This window comes from Varanus komodoensis, unplaced genomic scaffold (genome assembly GCF_004798865.1).
Source record: "Varanus komodoensis strain SLA01 unplaced genomic scaffold, ASM479886v1 scaffold55, whole genome shotgun sequence".
NCBI classification, from domain to species: Eukaryota; Metazoa; Chordata; class Lepidosauria; order Squamata; family Varanidae; genus Varanus; species Varanus komodoensis.
Window position 1 is genome coordinate 3132043 of NW_025336157.1, and position 17875 is coordinate 3149917.

At 51.6% G+C, this 17875-nt stretch overlaps 1 protein-coding gene across 3 annotated transcripts in view; it reads right to left on the reverse strand.

Annotated features, from left to right (window-relative positions):
* Nucleotides 1-12140, reverse strand: part of WDR74 (WD repeat domain 74) — a 13994-nt gene extending 1854 nt beyond the window's left edge. The window contains exons 1-12 of one of the 3 annotated variants that reach the window (XR_006416519.1): nt 12064-12140; nt 11090-11199; nt 10232-10353; nt 9250-9313; nt 8346-8489; nt 8118-8219; nt 7429-7529; nt 7201-7256; nt 6304-6446; nt 4996-5052; nt 4204-4593; nt 1969-2397 (exon numbers count right to left, since the gene is read on the reverse strand). Coding sequence is in view for 1 of the 3 variants with exons in the window: in XM_044448801.1 (XP_044304736.1) it covers nt 4399-4593; nt 4996-5052; nt 6304-6446; nt 7201-7256; nt 7429-7529; nt 8118-8219; nt 8346-8489; nt 9250-9313; nt 10232-10353; nt 11090-11199; nt 12064-12124 (1155 nt within the window). In the remaining 2 variants the exon portion in view is untranslated. The other 2 variants (XR_006416520.1, XM_044448801.1) reach the window with 2 other exon arrangements.
* Between the last annotated feature and the right edge of the window lie 5735 nt (nt 12141-17875).

A 17875-nucleotide genomic window follows, 5' to 3' on the forward strand; every position in this document is an offset into this window, starting at 1 on the left:
GCGGGCAGCCCCTGCGCGGGATCCCCTCTGCGCGGCGCGGCGCGGCGCGGCGGGACTCGCCTCGGGGCTGGACGCGCAGGGGCTCCTTGGGCGCGGGCAGCTCGGGCTCCTCGTCGTCGTCGTCCGTGGAAAGCGCTTCGCTGGATTCCGCGCAGCCCATCGCCCGCCGCGGCGCCTGCACGGGGGCCGGGCCGGGCCGGGCCGGGCCGGCCGAGGGGCGCGGGGCGCGGGCAGCGGGAGCCTCCCTGGGCGGCTTTGTGAGGTCACGCCCTGGCTCGCCGGGCGATCCCGGGCCCGCTTCCCGCACCTGCCCCGCGCTGGATGCAGTGGGGCGCTGGGGGGCGCCGCCGCAAAGGGGCCGCCGCGAGCGAGGGCGCGACGGGGGCGCAGCGAGCCCTTCCCCAAGCCCGCAGCGTGTCTGGGCCTGCAGATAAGTAAATGCCCACCAGCCCTAGTCGGCACCGCAATGATGGGAGGTGTAGTTCCACAGCATCCGGAAGGCCCCATGCCGAGGGGGCTGGTTTATCCGGAAGAGCTCACATCCAGCGCAAGTGCGCGCCCTTTTTGGTGTGAGCCAGGCGGAGTACTTCTGATAGGCTACTCCCCTTAGACGCCAGTCAGTATGAGGACCAGGCCAAAGAACCATCGAGCCTCGTTTCTGTCCGGGGCCAAGGGGGCCCCGATGTAATCTTGCCCCTCACTCTTTGCCCCGCAGCATTCATATATACGAATCCTATATCCAGACATTCTGTTTTACAAATAGGGCTGTCATTCGACTTTGTATATGCAGATTAGTACACACAAGTTCGTGTTTCCCTTTTCTTGGGCCTGTGTGGGTCTCGGCCCTGGAAGTTCTCGCTTCTGGAACCAATAAGCAGGATTTGAGTCCAACAGCCCCAGCCTCTCCGTGCTCCCCAAAAACCGCTGCATAGCAGACGACTGATCCTGGAGATTTTGTAAAGCCATGAGGACTAGCAGCCATTAACAGCCTCTCTCAATTTACCCAATCCCCCTTTAAAGCCAGCTAAAATTGATGGCCGTTTCTAGATCTGGTGGAAGAGAATTTCATGGTTTAACTCAGGGTGGGATCCTAGGGCAGCCCCTGTCCACCTGTTCCTCATCTTCACCAGCCACCTAAGGAAAGAAATAACTCTTAAATTTCTCCTCAGACTTTCTCATACACCAACCGGCAGGCAGCCCCCTCACAGACTAACTCCAGCTCCTCTCCAGATGATCATACTCTAATGGGCATTTCCAAAAGCTTGTTCTCCCTTAGTTAGAAACCCCCTGCTAGTCAGGACTGTAAATTGAGCCAGGCCAGATCTCACAATAATGAAATGGTCTCTCTCTCCGCCTTCCCAATGGCCTTTGGCAGTAAAAAAACAAGGCCTCAGCCGACTCAGGCCCTTTTTAAGATCAGAGACCGCACAGTGAACAAGTCCTCCCCAATCCCTTTCCTACTAAATCCCAGCATGGTTATTTATTTATTTTAACATCTCCAGTATATTTATTTTATTTATTTAACACATTTCTATGCCGCCCCCATCGCAACAAAGCCTCGGGGCGGCTCATATTAAATTAACTCTTAAAATTGCTGGACCAGGTCGATGGGAGCTGCAATCCAGTTACATCTGGAGAGTCTACCCTGGGAAACTGTAGCATTTCTAGCCCCCGTGAATTTATTTTATGGTTTTCATAACTATGCACTACATCTTGTATCTACTTGTAGGGTTTTTTATCTTGAATTCTGCTTTGAGAATGTTCCAACCTGAAGGGCAGGCTAGAATTGTTAATCAAATGGCATGGGACCAGTTTATTTGAAGACCTCTGTCTTACATACAATCTCACCCACAAACTAAAATTTTCTCCAGGGATCCTCCTGAAATGCACATTTTTATGACTGGTTAAGTTTGGCCCAAACGGCCAGGGCCTACTCAACAGTGCCACCAAAACTAATCCCATTCCCATCTTCCTTGCCCATCTGTGTGAAGACCTTCCCCTTTCAAGACTAAGATCATAATTAGCACGTGTCTGTTTTAAAAGTGAGGAGAAACGAAAAATCCTGAAGTAAAACACATTTATAATACTGTATAAAATGTCTATTTGTGTTGCATAGTGTAGTGTTCTGGGAATTGTGGAGAGACGGTGAGGCCAAGTTTTGTCACATAACCAGACTTTTGGGCGCAGTTTGTCACCAGGCCTTTGAAACGGACAGATCAGACTGGATCCAGATTGTCATTGGGTAGCTTGGCTATGGGCAACGTTGCCTCTGATTGGCCAATGGCCTGGAGATAACGGAGGAGCGGCAGGCCATTGGTCAGCGGCCCTGGTGGAAAGGGTATAAAAGGAGCCGCTCCAGGCTGCCTGGGTCACTTGGGTGGCCGGATGGAGAAGAGCCTGCAAGGGGCAAAAAGAGCTGAAATCCCTTAAGATGGACACAGAGCAAGCCGGAAGAGAGCGTCAGGATGGGGATCTAGGCAGCGCTTGAGATCCTTGGGTCTGAAGAACTAGGAAGACTCGGTGATTCCAGAAGAGGGGCCTGCAAGGGGCAAAAAGAGCTGAAATCCCTGAAGACAGAAGCAGAGCAAGCCGGAAGAGAGCATCAGGATGGGGATCTAGGCAGCATTTGAGATCCTTGGGCCCGAAGAACTAGGAAGACTCGGCGATTCCAGAAGAGGGGCCTGCGAGGGGCAAAAAGAGCTGAAATCCCTGAAGATGGACACAGCAAGCTGGAAGAGAGCGTCAGGATGGGGATTTGGTTTGTTCAGCACTTGAAATTCTTGAATCTCAATACCTTGAAGACTCGGCACCAGGCACTGAAAGGACAAGCACCTCACAAGTCGCAGGCTCCTCACAAGTTGCAGGCTTTGCTTTCCTGCGCCAGGCATTCCTTGGGGAGCCTACAACCAAACTGAAAAGCTCTGCTCTTGTCCTGTGTTTCTTTCTAGATGAGGTAATATAGGCAGAATGCCCATATCCCCTTTTGCTGGGGAACATGGATGGGGTGCTGCTGTGCTCACCTGCTGCCTTGCATTCTGCATGGCTGCAGACTGGCCCCTGGGAGCTTGTAAATTTGGGATCTTCTGCATGTAAAACTAACACGGGTCTAATTTTCCCCCTTGGTATTGAAGTTTTATTTAGCAATGCGAAGTTTTTAAATGCTGTAGCAACTGCATTTATCATGACAATAGGCAAGTTAATGTCTAAATTTATAAAATTGCCATGCTTTATTTTAATATTTTCCCCTTTTAAATAATTATTGCTATGTTCAATCTATGCCACTAACCTTTACTGTAATATTAATGGTTGCTTGATTGATTTAAAACATTTCTATGCCGCACCCATCACAACAGCCTCGGGGCGGCTCACATTATATTATATACGTGGCAACAGAATTTAAGAAAAATGGCACTCCAATGATTTTCTAATGCAGGCTAAGGGAGAATTGATACCTGGATCCTTTATGGATTGGGAGATTTTGGTGGAATTTTAAGAACCCCAATCACCAATTTTCCCCCGTTTCATGATAGCAGTAGGTTTCTGTGAACAATTTTCCCTGGAGTAAATTTTCCATCTAGCCTGCATGCTAGCTAATATAGCAATTGTAACAGAATTTTCTTCCTAAAATATAACATTGCTATATTGTGTTGAAAGGATCTAGGAGTCAACTTAAAATAAAATCCATTAGTAGCAACCAGAAAAGCTGAGTTTAAAATGTAGGTCTTAACAGGGCCTGCTTGGGGGTATAGTTACAACATTCCTTTATGGATAATTTATACAACCCCTTCAGTACAAGATTATGTGACTCCTACCCTCACCTACTACCCACCCTGGTAGTAGTTTTGCCACAGTAACTAGAAATTTAAATAATATGCATAATATATCCTTGCGTATGTTGCTTCATAAAGGCTTAATCCTAAAAAGCAACTGGTACTTAATACTAAAGAAAATGGTTTCCCTCATTGGTTTTTAATGAGAAAACCTTTGTAAACTGGGGAGATCCTATTCCTCTGAGCTGTTATTCTATTTCCTGCCTAATAAGCAGCCAGAATGTCTGAAATAAGGAATATATTTCACAAAAGGCATATTTTATCACATTAACTTGACAAAACTGCACAGCAGCCAAAGATGAGAAGGGAAGTAAACGTTTCATCCCTTCCTCCCACTGCCAGCCCCTCTTCATGTAAAGCTTTGAATTCTTACCTTTCCAGCCCCATGGCTTAAAGAGGAACTGGGGACGGTATAGGAATTAAAAAAACCAAATTCCTGCACAGCAAGGCTGTCCTTCAGTTCAGTAGCAGGCAGCTGGGAGAGGCTGTGTCAGTGCCCTTGAGCAGTGTCCAAAATCCAAGACAGAGAGATTTGTGCTGGGCTAGTCCCTGCTCCCCGGCCCCCGTGTCACGATTCGGCCCGTTTCCTCTTCTGCTTTTTTAAGCCCTTGTCCTTTGGGGGCTTCCCAGGCCCCCCAGCAGAAGATGGCTGTGGCGCTGCTTTCCGCTTGGTGGTCACCACTTCCATGGAGTCCCAGATTTCATCCTCCTCCTCCTCCTTCAGGTCACTCTGGAGGGCAGCCGGAGGGCCGGGGTCCTCATTCTGGGGAGAGCAGAAAAGCAGAGCTGGGATATATTTGTGTTGTGGCACATTTTGGCTCGAGGTGCAGCGGGAAGAGTGACCCAGTGGCCTATATGGGAGGGGCCCACGTGCTCAGTGGGAGGGTGAAGGCTTTGCATGCAGATGGTCCCAAATTCCTGTCCTCAAGTCAAAACAGATAATGGGGGGGAAGAGAGACCCAAAGAGTCGTTTAGATAATCCTGCACAGACAAATGGTCTGGAAAATGGAGCAGTTTTCTGTAGGCTTGGGAAGTCCATGAAGTTTTAAATGGTGTGAACATTCTTTAATAATGAGCACAACTTAATACACAATTTTCAAGTGGTACATTCGCGCCTCATTGAAACTGGGAATCATGTGAATTATTCCCAGATCTTTCAACTTACCTCCCATTTCTCTCGGCTGGTCAGTAGGAGGCAGTTCAGCCGGGATTTCAGGTAAACCTGCAACCAATACAGGTATTTTCACTTATTTACCTGGTCTAAGAGTGAAAAGGGCTACTCTTGCAGGGAGAAGGGAATATACAAAACCCCAAATCCAGTACTGCCAAAACTAATTTCTTAAGACAAGGAAATACCTTGCCTTTGGCTAAGAGAATTATCTCAGGGGAAAACAACACAGAAAGGCGCAGAAAGTATGAATGTGGCCAGGAAGATCAGTTTATAAATGCGACAGAATCAAATAGAAGTATTTTCCTGGACAAAACCCATTTCAGGCAGTAGGTGGGCAGCACTGCATTTTAATCTTCCCCCACAGGAAAGAAAGCATAGAGCTGAAATTGTCTTTTTTCCTTGAAAAAAAAGCATATGAGCGGCAAGCTGAAATCTAATTGGCCTCAAAGCTGGGCTTATGCCCCACATTTTGACTGTCAGAGGTAAAAATAAACTCCAGGTTTCTCTAGCCATCAGGGTATCTTGGACAACCTCTGCACTGCTTTCTGGGTAGCCAAGAGTATAAGGATTTCCCCCCCACATTTATATACTCCCAGGACATGGATAAGCCTTCAAATTTCCTGGCGCATGGTGAATATTCCAGTGTGGGTGGCACCAAATCTTGGGATTTGGGTACTGTTTTAAAACCTCATGGAGCATTCCAACACTAGTAAACCTGAGAGTTGATAGGTTTGCAGACAAAATGGACTAAAAAGAGAAATATTAACATGTCTGGGGAACTCTGACAGGTATATTAGTACAAATAAAACTTGAGAACAAACTCTTCTGGGGTACCACCCTTAAAAGACAACACCTCACTTCCTTGCTGTCAGCCACAAAGTTGAGGATGTTGTGTCTATTCTGCTCTTCTTGTGAGTAAACCCATGTGGTTCATGGGGTCTGCCGCTCTTTTATCCGAAGGAATCCTCCCAGGTCAGGCAGAGAGCAAACTGGTGGCCCAAAGCCACCCAGTGAGTTTCGCGGCCGCGTGGGGACTGGAACCCGACCTCCTGGGTCTCGGTGCAAGGCTCACGGCTGGGCCACATGGGAAGACGGAGCGGGAAAGGGAGAGCGCTCCTGAACTTTTAGCAGCGCAGGGGATGCTGATGGAGGGCAGGCTGGAGCCCTGCCTGGGGCTACTGGGGGTGCATATAAATGAACCACGAACGGGAAGGCGCGTGCCTGCAGGGCGCCGACACGGCACCAGACACTGCGGGTCCCGGTTTCTTTCCCAAAATGCCGTGCCCGACGGGTGGCTCCCACCTTCTGCTCCAAGCGCTTGTGCTCAAGGTTGTGGATGCGAAGAAAGCGGTCCAGCCCGCACGAGGCCACGAGAGGAAGCGCCGGGTGGCACTGGATGGCGCGGACACTCCCAGCAAAGCCTTTGAGGCACTTCACCAGCCGTCCTGCCAGACACAGTGAATGGACGGGTTACCCATCCGGGCCCCTGAGAAGCGTGGCTTGGTTTAGGAATAGTAAGCTGCTAGTCCTCATGGTGAGAGGGAGGGGATGGTAACTTCCCAGGCTTTTATTGTGCTTGTGCTAAACTGAGATTAATACCTTAAGACTACATTATGGCCCCAGCCAGAGAGGGACAAGGATCCCAAGGAAGTTGCACAGAGGAGCTGAAGGCTCTTTTGCAGGGGGTTTTGGTTTCTACCGCCCAGAGAGCTTTACGGGGGATATAAAGATCCCGCATTAATCTATATGACTGCTTCCCCACATCCCCAGCCTGCCCTGCACAGAGCTGACCCGCCCCAGTGCACCTTCCGCACGCCTGGTTTTCAGAGGGGTGACCGGTGACCAGCTGCTCTTCCTATAAGGATCAGCGCTGGAGGAGGTTCCCCATTTATGGCCCAACTTTGGCACACTGCAGAAGGTAGGAGATCTGCAGACCAGACTGCAAAGCAGAGCTGGTGCTCTTCGAGGAGGGGGGCCAGCACAGGTGCAAAAGGTCTGAGCAACACCGGCACCAAGGGCCACGTGCTAGGCCTGAAACCAGAGTAAGGGGAGGGGGCTGGCCTGGCCGAATAGTCTTGAGAGTGACCCAAGCTGGTGAAGGGGCTGCACCCTCGGCCTACAGGCCTCTTGCCTGTCCCCTCCAGTCTTTGACAGACCTCTGCAACGCCAAAGCCCCTTCACTCCCTCTTCGATACTTGCCTTGCCGCAAGTCTATGACTGCCACATCCCCTCGTGAGCTGCCAACCACCACGGCGCTGCAAGGAGCAGAGGGGGGGAGCGAGATGAAAGCGATGTTTTGCAGCGGAATCCCGGCCACCCAAGCAGCCTCGGCTCAGAGCGCCCCCAAGCCCTGCTGCAGAAGGGCGGCCTGGGCGGATTCCAGCCACACTGCCCCACAAGTCTTGGGTGGAGAGGAGAGAGACGTACTTTGCATCTGGAGTCAACGAGAGGGCCGTTAGGGGGTACTCGCCGAAGGTGGTCTCCAGGACAGGGCGGCGCTGGGGGGAGCTGGGGTCGTAGAGCCGGACCTGGAACAGAAGGCCCAAGAGGGTGGAGTGGGTGACTCTGCCCTGGCTTGCGCATTCCCAGATCCTCCGACAGGAGGAAACTTTCAGCCAGGATCCACTGAGCCAGTTCTGCTTTGGCTAGGAGGTTACTGCAGTGCTGAGCATCTTTGGGGAAGGCTGGAACTGAGAGTGGTATCCAGACTATTTCTAACTTGCCTTTCCAGCTATTCAAGCAGAAAGTGGCAAGAGAGCAGCAACATCACAAAAAGACCTGGCAGCAAAACACCCTCCTCACACAAAGCCAGGAAAAGCACAGGAAGAGATTCACTGGCCCCCAGTTGAGCCTGGTGAGCTCGTCACACGATTCTTTCCATGCCTGAACAGAATGGAGTTAGCAAGAACAGCTTCCCTAGGGGTGTTTCTCAGCTTTGGTGCCACTGCTGAAAAGACCCTGAAAAATCTGAATTACTACTGGTCTGGATATGAAGTGAAGGTGGCTAAGGTATAAGGAAATCTGATGGCTAATCAAGATGGAATAAAATTCTAAGAAATATAAACTTCAAGTACAGGATAAAGAAAATATTCTCTGCCCACATCCCTCGCTCTTACCTGGTGGTGCCCAGTGCAGGTAACTATTTTCTCTGAGCCAGGCAAGAACTGCATGTCCCGGTCCCAGATGGGCACCCTCAGGTCAAGCCAGTCGTTCCGGACCTGTGATGGGAGAAGGGGAAGGGTGACTGGGGGGAAGGGGCTGCTCTGATGCAAATCGCTCCCAAAAAGCCTCAAAGGATCCTGTATTCATTACAGCACCCAAGACTATCTGAACGGCACACTTACATTCTTGGCTCGAAAAACGGGCTCCTGTGGTTGCTGTAGGTCCCACACCTTGAGGCAGTTCTCCTTCCCACCTGTGGCAACACGCTGAGGCTGTCCGGGGTCCTGGCGCATGCGGCACACGCCAGGGCCCACCTGGATCTCCATCTGCGAGCCAAGGGATCCATGCCATGTTGGTGAGGTGCAAAATAAGATGCTCAGATAGTCAGATGGTCTCACAGGAAGACCTGACGGTTCAGACTGAAACCCTCAACTGGACAACTACGTCCAACCTCATTGGCAGTGCCTGGACAATAGCAAACCATAATTCTGGGTTTGGACATCATGCAAAACTATCCAGGCCGGCTTTGTTTACCCCTCCAGGCTGGTGGGTGTGTGGCTTACCCACACTGGTTTAATAAACTAAGATGGCTGATTTAAAGTCCCATGCAAACATGGGCAGCGTTTGAAAGGATCACAAAAGGCAACTTGCTCCCAGTGAAGGGAATCTGCCACTATAGCACCCTAAAATTCCCTGAGAGCAGCTCCAGAGCTAAGCACAGTCTGGTATTTGTTGCCACCGTATGAAGTGTACTTATGGTAATTTATGCTCTCCTTTTGGGGGAATAGACAGGAATCAGTAGTTCCCCACCTGTTTTGATGGGCAGATCCCACATGACCAGATACATAATCTACCTTCATTAGTAAGCAAAGCGAAATGCCAGAGAAATAATTACCAAGCCTTGGCCCAGTGCCCAATTCTCTAGTGGATGCTGTGCCACCTCCCCCACACAAAGAGAAAAAGTACCAACTGGTTCAGATGCCCCCTCTCCTCCAGGAGATAAAAGCCTCCCTCCCCATTACCTGCTCTGACTCCTCACATTCCCCCCACTTGGATTTCCCACCCCACCTATGAGAAAAGCCTCACGTTTTCTGAGGGGTTGTTCCGCCAGACCTTCAGCAAGCCGGACTCGACACAGGTGATGAGGGCGCTGCAGGGGACAGCCGAAAAATGAAGGGGGAAAGAAAGGCAGGGAAATTAATTGGAGGCTTAAATGCTGAGGGTTTTCAGTGGTGACCTGTCCCCAGGAAGTGAGAGGTCCATGGAGAGCAGACTTCGGTAGTTTAGTGGTTTGCATGTGGAAGGCCTCCAACTAAATCCCTGGCAAAAGGGTCAGGAAGCAGGGGATAGGCAAAGGCCCCTCTCTGCCAGAATGGTGTTTTATTTATTTACATAAATTTATAGGCCGCCTATAATTGCCAAGGCCTTCCTAGGCAGCTTCCAATGTAAAAACACATTAAAACATAATAAATTAGACATCTTTCCACCCAGGTTCAAAGCTAGCTTCCAATGCTGGCTGATTATGTAAGCACTTCATCTGTTATCTGTTAACACAGTAAAGCTTATTTTGCTACTTGGGCTCAGGGATGAGTAAAGTCGGGGGCAGGTGGTTTGTATGCTGGCTTATTACATGTGAATTACAAGTAATCTTCCATACAATTTTCAGTGGAGGGAGCACACACCGCCAGACTACATAAGAACACTTGCTATTGGGCAGTGCACAAAATAAATATAAATTTAAAAATCATGCAAGTGAATAGGTGCCTAACTGCTCAAAATAGAGGTGAACAAATCCTAAGGGCCCAGCAAAGAGACACTTCTAGGTAGAACAGACAAGGAGAGGCCAACAGGGCCTGAGGTCCCAGGATGTTAATTAGGAGTGAGAAGCAGAAAACACATTTTCCCTAAAGCCACCAAAATATCTTTGGATCACCCTTGAATGCATAAAAGTGTGTCAAAGGGTGAGGTGGCAATGGGGGGTATACGATGTTAGGCAGTCTGGCTCTATGTACTCAGGAACCCTGAGCTTTTTTAGGCCAGGTGATGGCAAGGGAAGGCTTTGTCTTACCTGTCAAGCCAAGCCAAACCACAGAAGGCTCCCTCTCCACCTACACAGTCCTGGGTCTCAGTAAACTTGCCTTTTTCAGTACTGAACAACCTGACTGATCCATCAAGGCATCCCACAAAGATCTGCGAGGAAGCGAAAAGAAAGGGAAAAGGAGGCTATTAACTGCCAGGAGAATCTGCCATATCCCTGCCTATTGTGTTTTGGGGAAAGGTGGCAGCTCAGTGGCAGAACCCATGCAATAAGCCACAGGCTTCAATCCCTCACATTTCCACTTAAAGCAATTTCAAATATGGGGCTAGAAAAGGCCTGAAGCCTTGGACTGCTGCTGCAGTCACAGTAGACAACACAAGAGTAGACAGGTCATCAGTCTGATTTGGGAAAGCAGCCCTAGACTTTCAAGTGCCTGTCAACCATCTCAGTGGCTCTGTGCCCAGTGACCATAACACAGGAAGGCGGGAGGTTTACCCCTTGGCAAAAGATTGCATCTCAGTAGCAAAACACACGCTTTGCCAGCAGCAGTTCAATTCTTGGCATCCCCAGCAAGGTAGAGGAAGCTTCTCGTCTAGAATCTAGGAGACCGACTTCCAGGCAGCTGGATGCCCTTGGTGTGAGGCAGTTTAATGTCCTCTGTGATCATAGCTCTACTGCACAATCTGTCAATGCATCCCTGCATCCCACTAGAATCGGCGCCGATTTCTAAGCCTTCTTATGTTGGTGCTGTGTGTTTTAAGGCAGGAATTTCTTCCCCACCTCACGACTTCCATAATTGCATGTGCTCCTGCCATTCCCACGTTTCTTTCACCACCATCACCCCACCTAAAGCACTCCTGATTGCCTCAAGAGGAGTGAGCCCATCACCTCAGACTCGTAAGGATCCGCCCAACACATGGCTGTGACAGCATCCTGGCGACCAGGTGCCACGTCCCCCAGTTTATAGTTTGTGGCCTGTTTCTTCTGCAGGTTGATTCCTAAAAGGAAAAGAAAAGAAAGGGGTATTAACACAGGCGGATGGCTAACCCTCCCCGTGCACTATAACCCAAGGGAGTGACAGACTGCACAGCAGCCTCTCACAACCTTCTCATTCCTTTCCCTTCAACTGTAGGTAAGGTTTTTTTTAAACAAGCCTCTATAATTGTGGATTTGACATGCAGAAGTGAACAAGCAACATTTGCAAGAGCCCAATAGCTGCAGAGAAATTCAAGACCCCATTAAAAGTGCACCCCATTAAAACAGCTGAAAAGGTGGCAACCCACCCTGAGTTCCACTACTCTTGGTAGAAAGCCAGCACAACTCAAGTCAGCAAACCCACAATCAACAACAAAGCCTTCTGCTGGGTCTGTCCCCACAGAAAGCCTCCGTAATATCTACTTTTGCATTTCTATCTCCACTGTATCTAATAAGATAGACCTGGTGGAGTCCCAACTTTCCAATCTCACTAACAGTCCCAGGAATCCTCTGGGCACAGCGGCAGATGAGGACAACTTCCAAACTTGCTGCCTCTCCCTAGCACTAGATAGTCAAAGTTACTCTGCCTCTAAACCTGGAATTTCCACCGAATTCTCATCGCCAGCAGCCACGTCTATGGGGTCGCGAAGAGTCGGGCACGACTTTGCGACTGAACAACCACCACCCATCACCTCGCCAGCCCTCGTGCTTCTATTCCTTCCTCGAGTACGTCTCTCCCTACTGCTCTTTGCCCACGACCAAGGCACTCTTCATGTGCTCAGTGGCACTCAGCCCAAGGACCCGACACGGGTGTGGAAGGCCTGCGGACGGGAGCGGGCGACCCCAACTACCCCCCCCCAAGAGGCGCCGCCTCCTTCGCCTTTTACCTTTCAGGAGGCCCGTTTCGGCTCCGACCCACACGTGGTTGCTGCGCGCAGGAGACGCCATGCCGGCTTTCACGCCGGCCGCGCTCCACCCCGGAAACTGCTTGGGGCGGACGCCTTAGGAAGACACACCAGAACGCGGCCGCGGCACCTGATTGGCCAGCGCGGCTCTTCTCTGCGTCTCCTTCATAGTCTTCCGTCTTGAATCCTACTCCCCGTGCCATAAGGTCCCCTCACGTTCCGGGCCGAAGGCAGAATTCGAGCCAGGGGCTCTTTCGGGAAGTTTCTTGCCTTCTTACCCCGCCAAGTGCCCCCAGCGAGGGAGGGAGGGAGGGAGGGGGCTGTGCAGGTGCTTGGAACTTTGTGTGCCTTGAAACTGCGCAAACATTCAACTGTACACACGCCCTGGGAGCCCGTCATGGACTTCAAACAGGAGATAGGATTAACATGGTGGAACTCGTGCAAAGGAATCAAAAATCCTTCTGCCAGCTTGCTTGCTGGTTAATCCCTTTGGCACCTCTGACCCGGCCTAACAATGTAACCTAAAGCGCGCATGCTCGGTAGTAGCTCCCACTGAGTTCAACGGGAGCCACTACCAAGTCTATTATTTATCGCATTTTTTTCTTGCTCCACCACCACAAGTTTATCAGTGCATCTTGATTACAATCAATTAAAAAGGCAGTTCCTCACCTCAGACTTACAGTCTAAAAACCCAAGACATGGAACGGGGCGGGAGGATATGGGTGCAGAAAGGGAGAAAAGCAAGTGATCTTTTAGCATTAAAGGTTAAACAATCCCTCCTGCTTTGTCATCTCCGTCTTGTTGAAATGCAAGACTAAAGCTACAATTTTGTACATACAGTCTCACAAATATGTGGTCAACCTGCCTCAAGAGATAAATGCTGGACTAGTCCGTCCTTTATTTGAGCCACTGGCTCTTAGTGCTGAATCCAATTGTCACCTGGTAAGAAATAGGGAGCCCCAAGGTGCGCTTTTCTTAAATGGTGTGGCACTTCTTTAACTGCAACCTTTAAGATCTGGGACCTCAATTAAACCAAGGTCTAAAGCAACACTGTTCATACAGATCTAGGGAATACTGGAATTAGTCAAGTTTAAGGCTTGCCTTTTTCATGAGATCTTCCTTGTGCTCATGAAGTGGTTTCTGCCTGTCCTGCTTAAACCGAGCAAGTCAAGCTTTCCTTCAGCACTTTTATCTGGACCCCAAATACAGCAAGCAGGAGAGACCGCCAGACACCCTTCCCACAATTCTTCAGGTTGCAGCTTCTGATGTTTCCTGAGCGGCATACCAAAAATAAGACATGGAAATGAAGGATGTTCTGTTTGTTACTTTTTGGAGCCAACAAAGTGTCCAGTCACCAACTCCCAGCTGCACCTACTTTACAAGGTTGTTGTGAAGATAAAATGGAGACAACTATGTAAACCACTGGGTTCTGTGACGGGAGATGGCATTCAAATACACAAGCTGCTCATGGTTACCTGCATTGAATCCCCTCTGCCATTATAACCTCACAACAGCCCTGCGAGATACTGTGCAGGGCAGCCTAAGGGCTGATTCAAGGTTATCAGCCCTTAGGCTGATAAGCACCTGAGCAAAGATCTCAGCTAAATAGATGAGAGATGATCTATGCTAGAGAGTAACTTTTTCCACTTTCTTCATAGTTAAAATGTCCGTTTGGCCTGAACTGTCCCAGCAACCTTTGGTGAACTTGCAAGGCTGTGATTCTCACCTGTTCAACTGGGTGTACATTCCATTGAACTCAGCGGGGCTTAATACTCAGAATTCACATTGTTTTTCATAGTAGTACTCATTAGGCGACTGGTGGAGGAAAGCCCTTATTCTGCGTGAGAAAGGAATCCATAAAACAGATCTGTTTTAGGAGAATTGTGTTAGCTGCTTTTTCATTGGTGAAAAGTGGGATATAAATAAATCTGCTTCTGTCCTTTGGGTACCTTTCTGGCAGTAAAATAAATGGTGGAAATGCTTTCAAGTGTTGGCACAACAGTTTGCCCGTTTCTGTTCTCCTGCATCAAAAGTGGGTGCAATAAATGAATACTTCATTCGAGGCTGAGCCGATTTATTTCCAAAGCCTCAAACATCATGAGAATGTAAGATATTTATATTCCATCACCTCTGCCTCCAATTCTACATAGCTGTGTATGGAGGGGCAATCTTTTAGTCCAGGTCTTAGGCAAAGCTCTTTTCCAAAAACATCTCCAGGTTAAGACCCAAGATACAAACGGAAGGAATGGATTGAGAGAATAGGAGCAGAGAGGCCTGTGCAGAGGCCAAACAGGGAAAGCAGCCAATACGATGGGGGTAAGGAAGCCGCAATATCCAGCCCTAAGTAGGTAGACTGGACATTTCCCCATTTCAAGGCTTCCCTCAGCCTCTGCTAAGATTTCCTCTGCAAAGAAAAAGCCCCCAATAGTTTTTTTCCAAGGGAGCTGAGGTGCACAAGAAACTTTCCCCCCTCACCTAGTGATAGCAGCAGGAAAGAAGTCTATCAACAGCCAGCCCTTTGCACGGACTCAGGAACCCTCTGTTCTCAGGGGCTTCGTCCCTCCTTGTGCGGTTCTCCTTCAGTTCCTTAGCCTTTTCTCCTCTTTTCCCCTGGTGACACTAATACCGTGTGTGACGCTTGGGGGGGCTGTGATATTAAATGGCCAATTAGAAATGGAGACTGACATCAGGGCTGCCCTGATAGCATCTCGGGGGCCTGGCGGCCTGGAAGGAGCTGCACCTGTGGGTCTCCCACCCTCTGCTGCCAGCGGATGCAAGGTCTGTCTGTCCCCCAGGTCAGGTCAGGTCAGGGCAGGCCAGTCTGGGGGCCGAGCCCTTGGTCCCGAGGCAGGCCCCGCCACAGCGTGGCCAGGAAGGGCGGGCAGCGCAAGCTCAGCTGCAGGGCCTGGCAGGCCTTCTCCTCCGGACAGACGGCCCTGAGGCACATCTCTGCCTCCGGGCCCCCTTCGGCCTTGCGGAAGGGCTCCGTCACGTCGACCCGCATGCCGCACGCAGCATCGTTCAGCAGCCTCGTGCCCCGGTTCCCCGGCCGGACCCGCAGGTACTGCTGCAGCGAGGGTGGGGCGGTCAGGAGCAGCCGGTAGGGTGGCGGCAGGCCCCCGTCCGGAGGCTGCTCCAGGTTGAGGAGGACAAACGCCTTGGTGAGCCTCTCCCCCTTCTGGCAGCGAAGGCGTAGCATCCAGCAAAATTCGTGCTCCTCACCTGCGAAGGAACAGAGACGGGTTGGCAAAGCTACTCTGCAACAGGCAGAAGGGGCAGGCGGGAGCTTGCAGGAGTTTGGGGGATCAGCCGCTCCCCTCAAAGGCCAGGGTCCACCGGGGTCCAGCCCTTTCCCTAGCGGGCAGAAGTCAGCTAAACCTAAGGCAGGTTTAGGTTTAATCAATAGAAATCATAAAGGTGAAAAACATAAAAGGCAGAATAAAAAAATAATAGAGGTGTATTGGACCCTTTTTTAACCTAAGGCCTGCATTTAATCTCAAAGACTCTCTGAGACCACATGCTAGCGGTGAGCGGGGCCAAGAGCGAAACAGGACAACGGAAAGGGGGACTGGGCACCAATGCCCAAGTTACAGCCTGTTTTAGCTCGAAGCCCCCAGGACCAGCAACACGGCCTTCGGAGAAGAGCTCGAGCCCTTTCGGAGAAAGCAAGCTTTTCTGTCTATGAGCCCCATTCAATTCTGCTGCTCAGAAGATTCCTGGATCCAGAATTCTTTAATTCTAAGGGATTGTCTTTCGCTCTGGGACTCGGGTGGATCTCGGGGTTCTAATGAAAAGCATCCAGGAAGCAGATCCTGCGGGTCTGAAGGCTGCCCCCCTGCATGGCAGCTCTCCATCACTGCGCCTCATCCTCAAAGGAGCCCCGAGAACCAGCAGCCTAGGAGCTCCCGGGACACAGCAGAGCCCCACTGGCGTTGCCGGCTGTTGCTTTGGGAGCTCCTCTGCGCAAACCGTGAACCTCCCTCCTCGGGGGCGCAGGAGATGCTCTTTTTGGCCCTTTTCCCCACTCGCTGTGCAAAGGCAGCGGGCTGGGGCAGCTGCTCTCTCTCATCACCGGCACGAATAGGAGCCGACGGGCAAGCAACTCGCCGTGGCTGCAGGGAGCCACTCCGGGGCGACTGCCGGCAGACCCCTGGCGATGCCTACCTGGACGCCAGCCCCACACGCAAAGGCGGAGACTGCGGGCCCCTCCCCGCGGCCACCCGATTGGCTACAGCGAGCCTCCAGGCCGGTGGGACCTCCTCCCCTACCTTCCGTGCCTTCGTTGAGCTTCAGCGAGGCTGTGGTCTGGGTGCCGGCCATCTGGCGCATCGCCTGGGCGGCGCACCGCAGCATGCAGGGGCTGAGCCGGGGCACTGGGCGCCGCTGCCCCTCCTCCGGGTCCGCCGGGCTCTCATCCGGCGGGCACGGGTCCTGCGGGCGGGAGGTCGGGGGCTCTGTCGCGGGCGCCTCGCCGGCCAGCCAGGCCAGAGCGGCCGCCGCCAGCAGCAGGCCCAGCCAACCGCGACCCATCGCCAGCCGTGGGGGCAGATGCCGCGTGTCCACGCATGGGACGCCGGAGGGAGGCGGGTGGGCTGTGGCGGGATCCGGCCGCCTGGACAGGCCTGGCCTTGTCTGTGCTGAACCTGCCCGCGTTTCCTCGCCCAGCCAGCCGCTGGACGGGTGCCTGGAGGGGCCCGGGTGCCAAAGGACGCTTTTAGAGGAGAAGAAAGGCGGTGACAGTGCGCGCGTTGGGGGGCTGGCTTACATACTGGGCAACTTGCAGGGCCTTCTCAAGGCCAGGGGAGTGACCCAGCTCCTCCTGCAGCTTAACCCCTTCCTGCATCCGGACACGCAGGGGCTGCGGCGCCTGCCCGGGGAACCGTCGCGACAGTGAGCCGCAGCCCCGGCTGGGCCTCTTGGCCCTCACCTTCCGCTGCCGCTGGACCTCCTCCCCTGCAGCAAGACGGAGGCGGCCTCCCCCTCCTTGCTGGGCACTTGCCAAGGCTCGGGGTGGGTGGGGTGCAGCCCTGTGGGGAACCTGCCGGCTCCACCGTCCCTCTTGCTGCAGAAGCTGCACCCTCCCTCGGACTGGGAATGCCAGCGGGGCCAGAAGGAACCACGAAGCCTTGAGGCTTGCTACACCTGTAATATTTTGAGCAGGTGCTGAGAGATGTGGCACGAACACAGCTCAGGAAGCCGAATCTGCGATCGTCCCCCAGAGTTCTCTTTCCAGAACCCAAGAGGGAAGCGGGCGCTGGGGGTTTGAGTGCCGGTGGGGAACCATTCACTGCACAAACTGCCTCAGAAAGCGGGAAGCCCCCAACTCTCTGAAGGACTTGAAAGAGTGCATCCACTGAAGTCCCAAGGCAGCAGGTGGAAATGAGCTCTGCCAGTTGTTTGGCTGTTTAACTGAGGTCCCGCTTGTGAAATTGTTCTTTTCTGAAGACTGCTTTCAGCCAGCTTCAACATTGGCTTTGCCCACCCCCGTCCCAGCAGTGTCAAGAAAGCAATTTGGGAATAAACCCTTTTGAAACGCGAGTGCTGCCCAAATGAGGAAAGCAAGATAGCATGAACCTGCACCACAGAGATGCAAAAATGCATTTTGGGGGGCCCTATTATGATCCAGGTCAGCAACAAAAGTTGTTTAAACTGACAAGAAGTCACAATTTAGTCAGCTAGGGAAGCAGTTGGACCACAGAATAATGGAATTAAAAATGTACTAAAGATGAGAATGCAGAGGCAAAGTTTGTTTCATGTTTTCTTGGCAGATATAGGATGGGATACCTGGACTACA